The 16426-nt window shown below is 36.5% G+C and overlaps 2 protein-coding genes across 2 annotated transcripts in view; one reads left to right on the top strand and one right to left on the bottom strand.

Moving 5' to 3' along the window:
* Positions 1 to 3966, bottom strand: part of mitfb (melanocyte inducing transcription factor b) — a 61688-nt gene extending 57722 nt beyond the window's left edge. The window contains exon 1 of the mRNA XM_016513679.1: positions 3863 to 3966. Within this exon, the coding sequence (XP_016369165.1) occupies positions 3863 to 3966 (104 nt within the window). The remainder of the gene's footprint in view (positions 1 to 3862) is intronic.
* Positions 3967 to 8147: 4181 nt separating this feature from the next.
* Positions 8148 to 16426, top strand: part of frmd4bb (FERM domain containing 4Bb) — a 72331-nt gene continuing 64052 nt past the window's right edge. Inside the window, exon 1 of the mRNA XM_016513681.1 lies at positions 8148 to 8397. The gene's annotated coding sequence lies outside the window, so the exon portion shown is untranslated. The remainder of the gene's footprint in view (positions 8398 to 16426) is intronic.

Consider the following 16426-nt stretch of genomic DNA (forward strand, 5'->3'; position numbering starts at 1 on the left):
ATAAATCAAGGTTTGCTGTGCTTGGTTGTAGGGCTACACAATTTAGCCTAAAATGTAGTGCTTATATATATTAAAATTGCTATAAACAACAACAACAACAATAATAATAATTATTATTATTATTAATATTCATTATATTAGTATTAGTATTATTATTATTACTATAAAATGCTATAATTATAAAAATCTCATTACTGAATAAAAACAAAATAACTAAATATTATAATATACTACTAAATATTTATATTATAACTGTGAATTTATAATACTAATAGTCAAGGCTCTCTTAATTTTCACATGTTAAACCATAAAATGACTTATTTTGAAAGAAAATTGCAGGGAGCCCTTAAAGCTTATCGTTTGTTGATAAGTGTTTCTCATTACAAGTATGCTAAGACAGTTGACGGTAGGCTAACTAAACATGCTGACTAAACAGTTTAACTTTATAGCTGAAGTTTGTATGATTTGTTTTTATGTCAAAACACATTTTCTTAACACAAGTTATTGTTTATTTATTACTATAGGTATGCCATTCATAGGATTGTCTCCCCCAAAAGTGCAAACATCGAGCCTTCCAGGCACCAATGAAACATTTAAAGTGGTCTGCCCATATCTGTCAATCATTCCAGCTCAACCAATAGCGAGAGTTTGGGGGCGTGGCTACTGTAGCAAGCTGAGCCAAAGTGTGTTGAGGAGGTGTGAGATCACGGGATCATGACGTGTACATGGGGAAAAAATCATTTACAGAATTGCAAGCCAAAATACATGTGGGGTAAATGGTGTAAAACAAGGGTAGCCCTTGGCAGTATTTTTACAAGATAGTAACTTGATTGGATCTTTGGGTTACTATGAAGACGGGTTACTATCAAGATGCTGAACTTGAGGAGTTTCTTCTTGACAGGTAAGCTAAAGTTACCATAGTTGACAGCTATTTACTGTCAAGACCCAGATAAAGTAGTACAACTTTGTAAGGATAAGAATAATCGTAAGAATGTGATGCATGTAAGGGGCCTTTGCAAATGTTGTTTAAAAATATGCTTTATTTTTGTAATTGTAAGTGACACTAGTTGCTCAGAAGCTGCACACTTTATCTTTAAGTAAGTAGTTGACAGTATAGGACAGAGATGCTCAAAGCAGGGCTTGCAGGCCAAAGTTGTCCCGTTATGACCTTTGATTTTGCCCACCATGTCACATTTTTTGTTTTTAACATTTTTTGTTGTATTTTTGCATTGAAAGACAATATAACTGAATTCGATTTTTTAAAATGTAATTTTAAAAATAATATAGATGGATATAAAGTAACATCTGTTTTGACCCACTGCCCTCAATCAAGTTTGATTTTTGGCCCTTCGTAGTAAAAAGTTTGGCTACCTCTGTAGTAGTGCTGGGCGGTATGACCAAAAATTTATATCACAGTATTTTTCAAAATTATACCGGTTTCACGGTACATGACGGTATTTTTTTTTCATGCATGACCAGGTGTTAACCATATTTTCTACTGATTGAGAGAGGAAATACTGCAGTATATTGACTTAGAATGCCCTATTTTACTGTCACGATGAGTGAATATTGTCAAAAAATACCACACTAAATAGTGACTAAACACGACCCCTTTTAATACGTTAACCAGGAGTCACTCTCATTTATAATCGCGGCATCGTCTGATAAAATCAACATGCATCTACACTAAAGAGCGGCGGCTATGCGGTTGTTTTGGCTATATTACTTTTTTGTCTCATGCAGCGCACTGCCTGCATCTGAGTAACATGTTCTATTAGTTCTACAGCTTCAGTTTCGGAACTTTCATGCTTAGTAACACATACAGCTGTTCCCTCACCACAGTGCAACAGTGAAAAGGGACCCCTTTCAAACAGTGTCGTGTTCCGAACGTTGTTTAAGCGACATACACCGGTATTGCGGTATTTTAAAAATTCATATCATAACAAAAATAAACACCGATATTCGGTATGAACCGGTATACCGCCCAGCACTACTCTGTAGTAGAAAAAGATGCTAATGCCAGATAAAGCATCACTTAGAATGAACACATACTTGAGCTGAATTATGAATTGTGCTCTGATGCATTTTGAGCGCATGCATTAATGCAAACTTGAACAGCAAAGTGAGTTTGGGCCTAACAAACAGGGTTCCCACAACTTTTGTCTAATGAATTTCCATTACTTTTCCAGTGGATTTTTAAAAGCCACACTAGAAACAAACAAAAAAATGAATATTCACTATAGAAATTTCCATGAATTTGCAATATTTCACTTAAAATTACAAAAATCCCTGATAATGTTTTTCCATGACTGTGGGAAGTGGGAACCCTATAAAAACACAGATCCAAACTCCATCACCAAAGCTGAATGACAGATGCAATCAATTAATTTCAGTGCAATATTTTGCATCCGGTTGTGATCTAACACACCCGTTATTACGCTCAATATTTTAGCAACAAACCAAAATAGCCCTCAAAATTCACCCACAGCATCTGAGGTATTAGCCTGCGCTTCTATATTTATGTTGTTAATTTTCACCTCATGGTGGCCAGAGCCTTCTGCCTCATCTAAATTAAGATCTCACCGTCTGCCAATGAAGCTGCATGGAAGACTGTCGTGGTGAAACAGTCTGGGAAAATGCATTTAGTGCTGATGGGCAAAAAAACGACTTATCATTTGCATGCCTCAATGAGTCTTTGCATTCGTTTGATATAAATATAATGTTGTTGGAGAAGAACTCGTGCATCAACGTTCGGACAGCAGCTTATAACAGCTTCCATTACATTAAATAATAGACAGAGATCATTAGGTAATTAATTATTTTTGTTAGAAAATATTTTCATATGGTGAGACCTGGGCTAGTTGTCACAAGTAAGATTTTGATTCAAAAGTCTGAATGCACAAATGTGTTTCTCTCACAGTGGTTTTATATGTCGGTTTCAAACATGCAGTTCAAAACGCTCTTAAATTAGACTTTTTTCTCATTTTTATCCTCAAAAACAAAAAACAAAGATCTAGTATCATCATATTTTTTGCAATAGCTGTTGGTATCAAGAGATAACTATGATAATGCATAATAACAGTAGATTTAACCAAGAGATTCAACTTTGCTCTCAGTACAGTGTCAGGTCGGGGCAAGTTGTCACATGTTTTAATGTTAACATTTATAATAATGAATAAATAAACTTATACAATTACATTATTTGTTAGACAAAACATTTGTTAACATATTGTCTTTTTGCATTTTTGTTTTTGGGTTTCAAATGAACTATTTCAGTGCAAAACTTACACTGCTTTTGTCACAAAAGTTCGGTTTGTGTTTAATAGGCTTTATATTTTATCCAGGATAGAATATGTAAAATATATATCAATATGTTTAGTCAGTTTGTGTTTATACAAAAATTGCCTTCCAAAAATAATCTCACTCTAAAATATTCACCGGAATAAATAGGGCGACCACTATCTTAAAAAGGACTTGACCTACAGATCTGCTTTACACAATGTTTATGAAAGTGATTAGAAAGTGTCGCCAAAGAGTTTCGTGAGTGAAGTCTTCAAACAGACACAGCTGCACGAGTAAATATTTGCTGATGATGTTGTATCCTAAGGCGTTGTCTACTGTATTTTGCCGCACGAAACGCGACGCGACGCGACTCAAGCGCTTCCATTATGATGAGCGCGTCTGCCAAAAGCGCGAGCGGCTTCGCGTGGACAGAGAGAGCGCAGCTGACTCTTATTAGAAAGAGTAAACTATCAGAATAACTAAGAAAACGTGCAAACAGATACCAGACGCGGTCTTTTCTGGGCATGCCACACTTTTAAAAGCATGCATTTGAGAGCTGTCAAACGCTCCATTCACTGACCTGCTTTTCAGCGGCTGGCTCTTCAGCTCGTAATACGTTTTAGGCTCCTCGTGAAATTCCTCTCCGACTTCAAAGTCGGGCACGAGCCCCGATTCCGACTGCATTTTCAAAGCTGTCAACTTTCGTCAGCTCCCAGGTGGAAAATTATAAGTCAGTTCAGAGCCGTACTTTCAGACGCACGGAGTGTCGGCCACTGATGTCAAGCTGTCGGTCCCCCGTGCGCTCCAGCAGTGCGCTGGTTTCGCTTTGTAGTCCGTTAAGAGGGCTGTTCGACTGTGGCGAATGCAGCCAAATGAAGCTTGGAACTACAAATCCCAGGAATGACGACAGCCGGGTTTCAGCATCTTTTGATTGGCTGGCACCAAAAAGGGGGCGTTACCCTTAACAGCAACATTTTTTTACTTTGGCTACAAATAAAAAGACGTTATCTACATGCTACGAACAGGAACATATTACTTGCTCAGTTATCATTGAACTTTTTTTTTTATTAATTATTTTTTAAATAATTGCGCTATTTAATCTCCATGCAATTTTATAAACAGTACAATCAATGTCCACGCGATGGCAGTATAATCAAATATATGAAACAACATCATCACACTTCAACGCTATGACCCAGTGTCTGATTTTTTATTATTTTTTTTCAATAAAAACTAGCTTAGATGTATTGCTTAATTTGCACCTACTATTTGAACTAGTCTCTAACATTACTAATATTAGACGTCTCAGTTATTCATCTGTCAAAATAAGAAGATTCAAAATTGCATTGTAGTTTAGTTTACAAACACTGTTTCATTTGGTAGGCTACAGAAGTTAATTTCAGACAAACCGCTGAAGAGAAAGTGTACCATTAACCAACATCAGATAACTGTGAACATATAATGTGTTGTTAAATTATTGAAATGTTTAAATCTCTGTTAAATAACAGCTTTGCTTTCAGCTTTTTGGCCAGAACGCTCCATTCACTGACCTGCTTTTCAGCGGCTGGCTCTTCAGCTCGTAATACGTTTTAGGCTCCTCGTGAAATTCCTCTCCGACTTCAAAGTCGGCCACGATCCCCGATTCCGACTGCATTTTCAAAGTTGTCAAGTTGCTCCCAGGTGGAAAGTAAGAGTCGTACTTCCAGACGCACGAAGTGCCAGCCACCGTGATGTCAGCTGTCAGTGCGCTCCAGTAGTCCGCTAGATTCGTTTTGTAGTCCGTCAGGAGGGCTGTGTGACTGCGGCGAATGCGGCCCAATGAAGTGTGGAACTACAAATCCCAGGAATGACGACAGCCGGGTTTCAGCATCTTTTGATTGGCTGGCACCAAAAAGGGGGCGTTACCCTTAACAGCAACATTTTTTTACTTTGGCTACAAATAAAAAGACGTTATCTACATGCTACGAACAGGAACATATTACTTGCTCAGTTATCATTGAACTTTTTTTTTTATTAATTATTTTTTAAATAATTGCGCTATTTAATCTCCATGCAATTTTATAAACAGTACAATCAATGTCCACGCGATGGCAGTATAATCAAATATATGAAACAACATCATCACACTTCAACGCTATGACCCAGTGTCTGATTTTTTATTATTTTTTTTCAATAAAAACTAGCTTAGATGTATTGCTTAATTTGCACCTACTATTTGAACTAGTCTCTAACATTACTAATATTAGACGTCTCAGTTATTCATCTGTCAAAATAAGAAGATTCAAAATTGCATTGTAGTTTAGTTTACAAACACTGTTTCATTTGGTAGGCTACAGAAGTTAATTTCAGACAAACCGCTGAAGAGAAAGTGTACCATTAACCAACATCAGATAACTGTGAACATATAATGTGTTGTTAAATTATTGAAATGTTTAAATCTCTGTTAAATAACAGCTTTGCTTTCAGCTTTTTGGCCAGACAACTGTTTTAAATTTGGGCACATTTTCGCTCATTTGTATGATCTCATTCATGGGAACAGCTTACACTCCGCTGACAATTATATTTAGGGGTAGACCTTCATGCTTACTTTTTCCCCCCTAAAATCATATGTTTTTGTACGACTCACATCATTATGACGCTTAATTTCAATTATACAGTATGCTTGTCTGATTTAAGCTTCCGGTTGGGATGAACAGTGAGCTGCTCTCTCATTGCAGATGGTGTTTGTGTGTGTTGTGGGTGGAGGGTGATGGGGAAGGGGGATCCCATGGGCATGCACACAGTGGGCACTGAGAAGATACAAATAAACCAGGCCCTTTGTTCAGATGTTTGGGATATTGCTGCCAACCCTGTTGAAAAAAACAGCATATGCTGGTTAGGTATGTTTTGACACTGGGATGCTGGTTTAAGCTGGTCCTTTGCTGGTTTAAGCTGGTCCTTTGCTGGTTTATGCTGGACCAGCTTAAAGCAGCATCCCAGCGTCAAAACATACCTAACCAGCATATGCTGGTTTTTTTCAACAGGGAAACCCAAAAAGCTGAGCCTATATACGATCCAATATGGCTTCTCATGGACTAACCTTTATAAAACCTTTCAGCGGTTGTGTACGCTGCATAATCTACACACGAAAAGTAATGACTTTGAATTACAGTCGCTCAAAGAAGAGCCGAGACATCACATTTGTAGAGGAGGCGCCTTGACTACAGGTTCAATAATGCTAATGTATCTTCACGTGTGCAGCCTGAGTTTTATTTAATAATCGTGAAAAAGATTTTCTAATTTACCACTTATGGTCACAACTTTTGTCAAGTTACTAATATGTTCAGCCTAAATGTGATTTGAGACATTTTATAATTGCTACAATGGATTAGGAATTTTATGTATAATTGATTACTAGCCTAATAATGTGTCAATACACACAGTACCACAAAACAGACTGATTAGGCTTAGTCTATTATTATTATCCAGTAGGCTTGCTTTTGTAATATTAACATGTAGGCTAACAGTGTTTGAACGATTATGCTAATTAATCAGCACATGTTCTAGCCTATTTCAAAGAGTGATTAATTAAATGATTAATTGAATTTGAACGAATTGAATTAATTGGCACATATACTAAGCCATTAATCACAGCTAACAAAAAATTGTTCCTAGAATGTTTTGCTAATGTTCTCATTAAGTTATGAAAATTGTATTTTTTAATGTTATCTGAATGCTCAAACCACCCAATCTTCTTTTAATATTTTTGCTATGGAAATGTTAAGGGAACGTTCCATTTTATCTGCAAACATTAGACAAGAGGAATATTACTTATGATACTTTTGAACGTTGTCTGAACGTTCTGAAACAACAACCAACTAAAATGTTTCAGGAAAAAAGTTCCTTGAACAATGTTTAAATAACATTGTGGCAACATGTTGAGAACATTAGGCCTATAAATGACCAGATAACTTTGAATAAACATTCTATTTACGTTACTGGAAGAATGTTTGTTCATAACTTTGAGAGAACCAGAACATTAGCCAAAGTTCTGTGAATGTTCCCTGTTAGCTAGAATTAGAATTACTCTGTTTTCTTTGTAAGGTGCGGCCACATTAGCAATATTTCTGCCAAATTTTGTTTTCAAAATGGTCCATTGTCTATTGTAGTGCAGTGCTCACAAGTCACTTTAAAACCGAGCAGATTTCGAATTGTTAGCAAGGCATATTTTTGTGTGACCAACTTTAACATGAGCGAAATTTCAGTGGGGACATTTTTTACGCGATTCTTGGATTTTGCCAGCGAAATTTCGCCGAGTAACGATCAATGTGACGGCACCTTTAATGGGGTCATATGATGTTGCTAAAAATAACATTATTTTGTGAGTGAGCGGAAGCCGGGCTAGAGTGAGCAGAGGCGGCGGGCTTGAGAACAGAGCGGCCGGCGGATTCGACGAAGGAGCGGCAACCACATGTGACGACCCCGGACTGGACTCTGCTTCGTCCACGGTGAAAGACGATCCGGCGATCCACAGCACTAAGTTGATGTATTCCCTCAGTGACCAGCACAGATCAACGAGCCGTTTTAGGTAGGCGTGGCTGACTCTTAACTTTTATAAAGAATATCTCTTTGGATTTGAGACTTTAGTCTTTGCAACTTTACAGATCTTCTTTATGCACCAAGAGCTTGTAACACTTCAAAGAGAAAGGAAAATTTGAAATCGCATCATATGACCCCTTCAAAGCACTAATCGAACGAATCAGTGAATCGAGTCATTTAATTTAAACGATTCATTGAATTGATTATCAAGTGTTAATCAAATATGGTGTGTTCAAAATTCACTATTTCCCGGCAGCATCAGTGAGATCGGTAATATAGCGAGCTGTGTCAGTGAGCGGAGGGCGTGTGTAGGGGATCAACACTCACTCAATTCTATGGGTAGGCTATAGTATGAGCGAGTATGTGTGTGTGTGTGCAGATAACGGCATGGCCCCGCTCTGTGTCTTTGTAGCCTGTAAGGGGAAGGCGTGGTGAGTGTCTGATCACAGATGAACAGATGAGGGAATGAGGCAGATGTGCGGCGATACATCCGACAGCGAGCGTGTGAACTGAACGGAAACGCCCTTATAAACAGAGGTAAGATTTATTCGCTCATGTGTTAATCCAGTAATTCGCTTTTGTATTATTTGTCGTTTTTCGTCTGTTTTGCTGCTTTGACAACAGGCTGCACCGGAGCACGTGAAACACGATGGATTAACGGGACGATGTTCATGGTTTTTATTTTTAAATGAAGATTGTGTAAGCTCATATGCAGTTATTCGCATTTATTTGGCAAAATGACTATGGGCTATATGTTTTTTTTTTTTGGTGCAATAGAAAGGATCTGTGTTTGACCATTCATATGATTCATTTATTAATTTCATGGTCACTATGTCCTGTTGAAGCATCTTTGTGAACTGTGAGGTAGCCTACAAGATGCATTATAAGATAGGCAGTTCACTAGGGTTTACTAGCTTACAGTCATTGTGGCTAGTTCTTCTCTGGTTATCTGTTTCTGAACATAGACAGTATTGTGTCACATCACAGACATAGTGGTTTGTGAAATGAATATTTCCTCTTTGATGAGGACACCGGAAATTACATGAGATGATGTCATGACATTTTTTTTTTTCAAATGTCATTAAGTAATTGCATACATATAAGTAGATTTGTATTGGTTATTAGGCTACTTGTGCTAGGCTACAGTATTCTGTTATATAAAATTGCAAACTGATCTAAACTTGTAATTGTCAAGTCTGTGTGTGTTTATGATTCTGTTTGTGGACACAAGAATGCTAGATGCAAGCGTAGCAATTTATGATAGAATTTTTATTTTTGCAATCCAAATTAGAAATGTATACCTGTGATGACATTTGTGCAAAATTATATTATGTTTCTTCCTGCACGTTTCGCGACACTTTCAAAGTGAAATCTCCAGTAAGTGGCGTTAAAAGCATGTTGAGTTTTAACAGATGAACGTGAATCTGACAACTTTTATGTTAGTTGTGTATTACAGAATGCTAAAAGGTTCATATTCTTTAGCCATTTAAAATAGCGTACTACCTAAAGTAAACCCTACTCTAAACTTAAAGGGATAGTTCACCCAAAAATTAAAATTCTGTCATTAATTACTCACTCTCAAGTCTTTCCAAACCCGTAAGACCTTCGTTCATCTTCAGAACACAAATTAAGATTTTTTTTTTGATGAAATCCGAGAGCTCTCTGACTCTGCATAGACAGCAAGGGTCCTACCAGGATCAAGGCACAAAAGCGTAGTAAGGACATCGGTAAAATAATCCATGTGACATCAGGGGTTCAACCGTAATTTTATGAAGCTACAAGAATACTTTTTGTGCGCAAAGAAAACAAAAATAACGAATTTATTCAACTATTCTTCTCCTCCCCGTCACCCTGGTGCCATTTTGGAAAGTATCACGATGCATGCACGTGCTTTGATCTGCATGTAAACGATGCATACGACTATTTTACCGATGTCCTTACTACGTTTCTGTGCCTTGACCTTGGTGGTACAGTACCCTTGCTTTCTATGGAGAGTCAGAAAGCTCTCGAATTTCATCAAAAATATCTTAAAGGTAGGGCTGTGCAAAAAATCGAATCCGATTTTCATGCGCATCTCGTCAGTAAAGCCGGTAGCTTGTCAATGAACTACGGCTCTGTGTAGTAAATGGCGCTCCATCTGAAAGCACGTGCTGGAGATTTACTGCTAATCACAGAACCGGCTTTACTGACGAGATGCGCATGAAAATCGCATTCGATTTTTTGCACAGCCCTACTTAAAGGGTTAGCTCACCCAAAAATGAAAATTAGCCCATGTATTACTCACCCTCAAGGCATCCTAGGTGTATATGACCTTCTTCTTTCAGACGAATCCAGTCGGAGTTATATAAAAAATTGTCTTTGATCTTCCAAGCTGTTTAATGGCAGTCAGCGGTGTTGCAGTTCATCAGTCCAAAAGAAGTGAAATAAAGCGCTTCCATCCATAATAAAAAAGTGCCTCACATTAAAGAGATCAATTAAAGTGATTATTACGTTTTGAATATGGATATTTTTCTTACAAAAACGCATCGATTCGCTACAGGAGGTCTTTGTTCACCCCCCGGAGCCGTGTGAGACACTTTTTGTTATGGATGGATGCGTTTTATTTCACTTCTTTTGGACTGATGCACTGCAACACCCGCTGACTGCCATTAAACAGCTTGGAAGATCAAAGTCAATTTTTAATATAACTCCGATTAGATTCATCTGAAAGAAGGAAGTCATATACGCCTAGGATGCCTTGAGGGTGAGTAAATGATGGACTAATTTTCATTTTTGGGTGAACTATCCCTTTAATTTGCATTCCGAAGATGAACGACCATGCTATTTTAGTTTGCTTCCACAAGTGTTTGAGCTGTTTTATTGTGACTTATGTTTAAATGGACTCGAGTGCTTTGCATCTCAAGTGTGCAATGCTGTACTAGGTGAGCTAACGAGCAAGTTTACTATGTCAGGAAAACCATACATATGGAAATGGCTGAACTGATGCAAACATCAAAACATATTAATTTACAAATTATGCACTATGGTAAAGTGTTTTGAGGTCATATTATGTGCAAGGAACCGCCAAAAATATGTCTCTTAATCAATAATTTGCCCCGTAATCATAATTTGTGTGGACATAAATGAAAGTGTTCATTTCAGCTAGAAACAGCAGTGAATTGGATGTATAGGTGCGTTTCTGGAGTTTAGGTAAAGGCCTATTTTTTTCAGTGAGCCAATGTTGTTATTTTTTGGGTGAATTGTTCTTTTTTAGAAGCTAATACAATAGCCTTTGCTGTTATTTCTAAGGTCAGTGTACAGTTGCTGTGTACAGTCTATCTATGTTTAACTACTATTTGTTCTTATTAGCTTCAGGATTTGGAGGTAATTTGGGGAGCAGACGGGGCACTCATGTTTGCAGGACACTAGCTCATTTATATTCGAAGTCTTACCTGAAAGTAAAATAAGGTCATGCGGTTGGAGGATATATTTGCATCGCTGTATTTGCATGCCATACTGCTGGAGCTGCATGAAGGGGCGATACTTTCTAAAAGCATATGAAATCTCGCTGTTACGAATTTTAAAATATGCTACAAATACCCAAAAGCATTCACTGGAAAATTAGCAGATGCACCAATAGCATATGCACAAAACCTGAGACATTACATTTACATTGACACATTTGGCAGACGCTTTTATCCAAATCAATTTACATTGCGTTCAAGGTGCACATTTTTATCAGTAATTAATTTCCTTGGGAATCGAACCCATGACCTTGGCATTGCCAGCACCATGCATTGTTTGAGCTACAGGACTATTGAAACAGAAAGTTTGGACTCATCCCTTCTTTTTTTTTTTTTAAATAGGCAAAAAACGTAAGTTTATATCAACGCCATGGCGTGAATTTGCTAATGCAAGTCAGAGGCAGCCATTATTAGCGGGAGGAGACATTCTCGTTGTAAACGGTAACGATTTGAAAATGACTGTGAGTGCAACCTGATGTCACCGATATTTTATGTCTCTTTTCATGTAACAAAATATCCGTAAATTTAAAGCATTTAAAAAAATAGTTAACTTTTAGGAGTACACTAGCCTTTGTATGGCCTCAAAATTGGACGTAAACAATAATGGGATCTATAAAAAGTCTCATCCGTACATTATATCTGTATGCCCCTTCACCGGCTTTTATAGCTTTTTTGTTTTCCTCATATATCTCAGAAAAGGACTCTTTGACGTATAACTGCTTGTCAGCCTTGTAAACAGGAACTGGTAGTTAAAGAAGAGTCTTGGATGTGGAAATAAGCTGCAAGCGTCTTTTCTGTGAGAAGCAACTGCAGGAATTCATGTTCAGGAAGCCCTGTCACAAACAGACAGCAACTAATTTTAAACACTAAATTAAGATAACGCTCATTGTTTCTGCGTTGGGTTGCCCCTGAAAACAGCAAGTCAGTGGAAGTGACAGTGTTTTTCCGTGACAGTACATTATCACATCCTTTTCACTAGTAGCACATCTTCATGTCAAGCGTTTACGTTTGAGTTCAAGGTGCTTTTAAGTACAAATTTAGTTTAGGGTAGATGACCTAGGGTTTATTTTTAGTTCAGTGTCGTTTCTCCTTTCCGTCTTATGAAAGCTTCTTGAAAGATCTGCTTGAAGCCTCTGAGTTTGATCGCTGCACGTACATATATATATCACTCTAAAATCAAAAGAAAACGTTATATTTTGCATAATGTAAACAGAGGACCAAGGAATCGTTGACCTATAATTAAGAAGACTGCCATGACTTATGCTTTTAAATATTTGAAGAAATATTTCTGAGTCAGTTCTGTACAATCAGGCTGTTGATCCAGTTCACAAATTTGATTTGTTTTATTTATTTATTTTACAAATTATATTGATTCAAGGTTTGTATGACATGAACAAGCATATGAAATCTCGCTCTTACGAATTTTAAAATATGCTACAAATACCCAAAAGCATTCACTGGAAAATTAGCAGATGCACCAATAGCATATGCACAAAACCTGAGACATTACATTTACATTGACACATTTGGCAGACGCTTTTATCCAAATCAATTTACATTGCGTTCAAGGTGCACATTTTTATCAGTAATTAATTTCCTTGGGAATCGAACCCATGACCTTGGCATTGCCAGCACCATGCATTGTTTGAGCTACAGGACTATTGAAACAGAAAGTTTGGACTCATCCCTTCTTTTTTTTTTTTTAAATAGGCAAAAAACGTAAGTTTATATCAACGCCATGGCGTGAATTTGCTAATGCAAGTCAGAGGCAGCCATTATTAGCGGGAGGAGACATTCTCGTTGTAAACGGTAACGATTTGAAAATGACTGTGAGTGCAACCTGATGTCACCGATATTTTATGTCTCTTTTCATGTAACAAAATATCCGTAAATTTAAAGCATTTAAAAAAATAGTTAACTTTTAGGAGTACACTAGCCTTTGTATGGCCTCAAAATTGGACGTAAACAATAATGGGATCTATAAAAAGTCTCATCCGTACATTATATCTGTATGCCCCTTCACCGGCTTTTATAGCTTTTTTGTTTTCCTCATATATCTCAGAAAAGGACTCTTTGACGTATAACTGCTTGTCAGCCTTGTAAACAGGAACTGGTAGTTAAAGAAGAGTCTTGGATGTGGAAATAAGCTGCAAGCGTCTTTTCTGTGAGAAGCAACTGCAGGAATTCATGTTCAGGAAGCCCTGTCACAAACAGACAGCAACTAATTTTAAACACTAAATTAAGATAACGCTCATTGTTTCTGCGTTGGGTTGCCCCTGAAAACAGCAAGTCAGTGGAAGTGACAGTGTTTTTCCGTGACAGTACATTATCACATCCTTTTCACTAGTAGCACATCTTCATGTCAAGCGTTTACGTTTGAGTTCAAGGTGCTTTTAAGTACAAATTTAGTTTAGGGTAGATGACCTAGGGTTTATTTTTAGTTCAGTGTCGTTTCTCCTTTCCGTCTTATGAAAGCTTCTTGAAAGATCTGCTTGAAGCCTCTGAGTTTGATCGCTGCACGTACATATATATATCACTCTAAAATCAAAAGAAAACGTTATATTTTGCATAATGTAAACAGAGGACCAAGGAATCGTTGACCTATAATTAAGAAGACTGCCATGACTTATGCTTTTAAATATTTGAAGAAATATTTCTGAGTCAGTTCTGTACAATCAGGCTGTTGATCCAGTTCACAAATTTGATTTGTTTTATTTATTTATTTTACAAATTATATTGATTCAAGGTTTGTATGACATGAACAACAGTTTGGGGGTCAGTAATACTTAAAAACATTTTTTAGAAGTCTTTTAGCAAACAGTTATATTGTGAAATATTATTGCAATTTAAAAATAAATGTTTTCTATTTGAATACATGTTAAAAATGTAATTTATTGCTGTGATCAAAGCTGAATTTTCAGCATCATTACTTCAGTCTTCAGTGTCACATGATCTTCAGAAATCATTCTGATATGCTGATTTGCTGCTCAACAATTATTTATTATTAATGTTGAAAACAGTTGTGCTGCTTAATTTTTATTATTTGATAAATAGAAATATCAATAAAACAGCGTTTATTTGAAATAGAAATCTTTTGTAACATTATAAATACCTGTATTGTCACTTTTAACCAGTTTAATGTGTCCTTGCCGAATAATAATAATAATAAGAATTAATAATCACAATTATTAGTAAGTATAATATGAGTAATAAAATAAAAGTATTATCTTCTATATTTTATTAAAACAAAATTCTGACCCAAATGTTTTAGCGGATAACATTGTAACACTGTTTGCTTGAAATGACATTTAAGTATGTTTTTAATGTTGATTTTAATAAATTGTAAAATGTTAGAATAATAGCATAACATTTCTTATGTTTTTTTTTTACATTACAATAATTATAATTTTTGGAGGCGAATATTCTTAATTGTAATACAAATCATACAAAACGAAAACAAACAAACAAAAACCAAACTGTAAAGGTCCTAAAACAGGCTTAATTTTCTTTATGCAAAATTTAACCCAGTAGCAAATAGTAGTTCATGGCTGTGATAGGCAATTGGCTATTTAAAAAAAAACTGTCCCTTTAGAATATACCGTCCAAACCTCCTGTTTCAAAAGGAAATGCTGTTCGCCAAAACAGGAAAGAAAACTGTTCATCAAGCCATTCATGAAAACAAACAAACAAAAACCAAACTGTAAAGGTCCTAAAACAGGCTTAATTTTCTTTATGCAAAATTTTATTTATTGATTTATTTTTAAGATAAAATATGTCCCACACGTGATAGTCACTGTTTCACAGAGCCTAAAACCCAGTTCATCAAAACCAAAGTAATTGCTCCCAGTTCCCATGTGAATAACAAACTGACCAAGTTCTCACTCCCGTGGGAGACCTCAGAAGAAAAGGGTGGTGTTTGGAAGAAACATCCGATAATCAGATCAGGTTTTGGTTTTTATTCATTATTGTAGTACCACTGACCTTCAGAATCCAGAATAAACTCTGTTTCTAGCAGCTCCTGTTTAGACTATGAACTGCAGGTGGATTTACTGAGGTCCCTGAGGGTTGCAAACATACGTAATATTTTGCCCAAGCAGCTGGCAGACAACCAGCTCTAATCACCCATAGGATATGAGCTGCCAGCGAGCTGACAGTGTGTGTGTGTGTGTGTAATCAGTCTAGAGCTGGATCCTATGACGGGATATCGACCTCTATTGTTGTGAGAAACTGTGGTGTAACCTGCCGGATCTGTATGAAGGCCAGTACAGTGGATTTCACACCAGATGAAGACTTTAACTGTATGTTACCACAAGTGTCTGCTGAGTCTGATTGAGTCTCAATACAAAAGCTGTGTCACAAATGACGCACTATACACTATGCACTTATACACTATGTACTCAACCATGTAGTGTATGAATTTTATAAGGTTATTCTGTCATTAATAATCAGAGTCTGATGGCCCCTCCCCCTTCGCGACGTAACTAAAGCTGCGACAGTTGAGTGCATGAAGTGTTCAACATTCCACACTTCATTTTTGCGGTTATTTAAGTGCATCATCCGGGTATTTAAAGTGCACTTTTTCTTTTTGGAATTTTCAGTGTTTTTTCAAACACACTACTCTCACTATTTATACTACAAAACATTATAGAATAGTGCATAAGTGGGATGCACCTAAAGACTTAATATCCTTATTAAAATATATCAAAGTTTTATAGAAATGTATTTTTAATGTAAAATTAATCACATTTACAGGTCTGTTACACTCAATATAGTTGTGTTCAAAACCTAGTGAGAAGCATTGCTGTCTTCTGCCTGCATACACTGAAAATTTGTGGCAGAAATCATTTTAAATCAGAATTTGTTAGTAAAGTTTACAAACAATTACAAGGAAATGGCAACACATTCAAGCATGTAATTTTAGTAGAAAACTGAAATATTATTTACTTGTATAATGTACTCCAATGCTCTTAGTTGCTCAAAGAATCAAAATGAACTGTAACGTTTTACATAAATATTGTTTGACTTGGACTCATCTCTAAGCCTATCTCAATTTCTAATAAAAT

Source organism: Sinocyclocheilus rhinocerous, unplaced genomic scaffold, assembly GCF_001515625.1.
Source record: "Sinocyclocheilus rhinocerous isolate Xijiao unplaced genomic scaffold, SAMN03320098_v1.1 scaffold776, whole genome shotgun sequence".
Taxonomy (NCBI): domain Eukaryota; kingdom Metazoa; phylum Chordata; class Actinopteri; order Cypriniformes; family Cyprinidae; genus Sinocyclocheilus; species Sinocyclocheilus rhinocerous.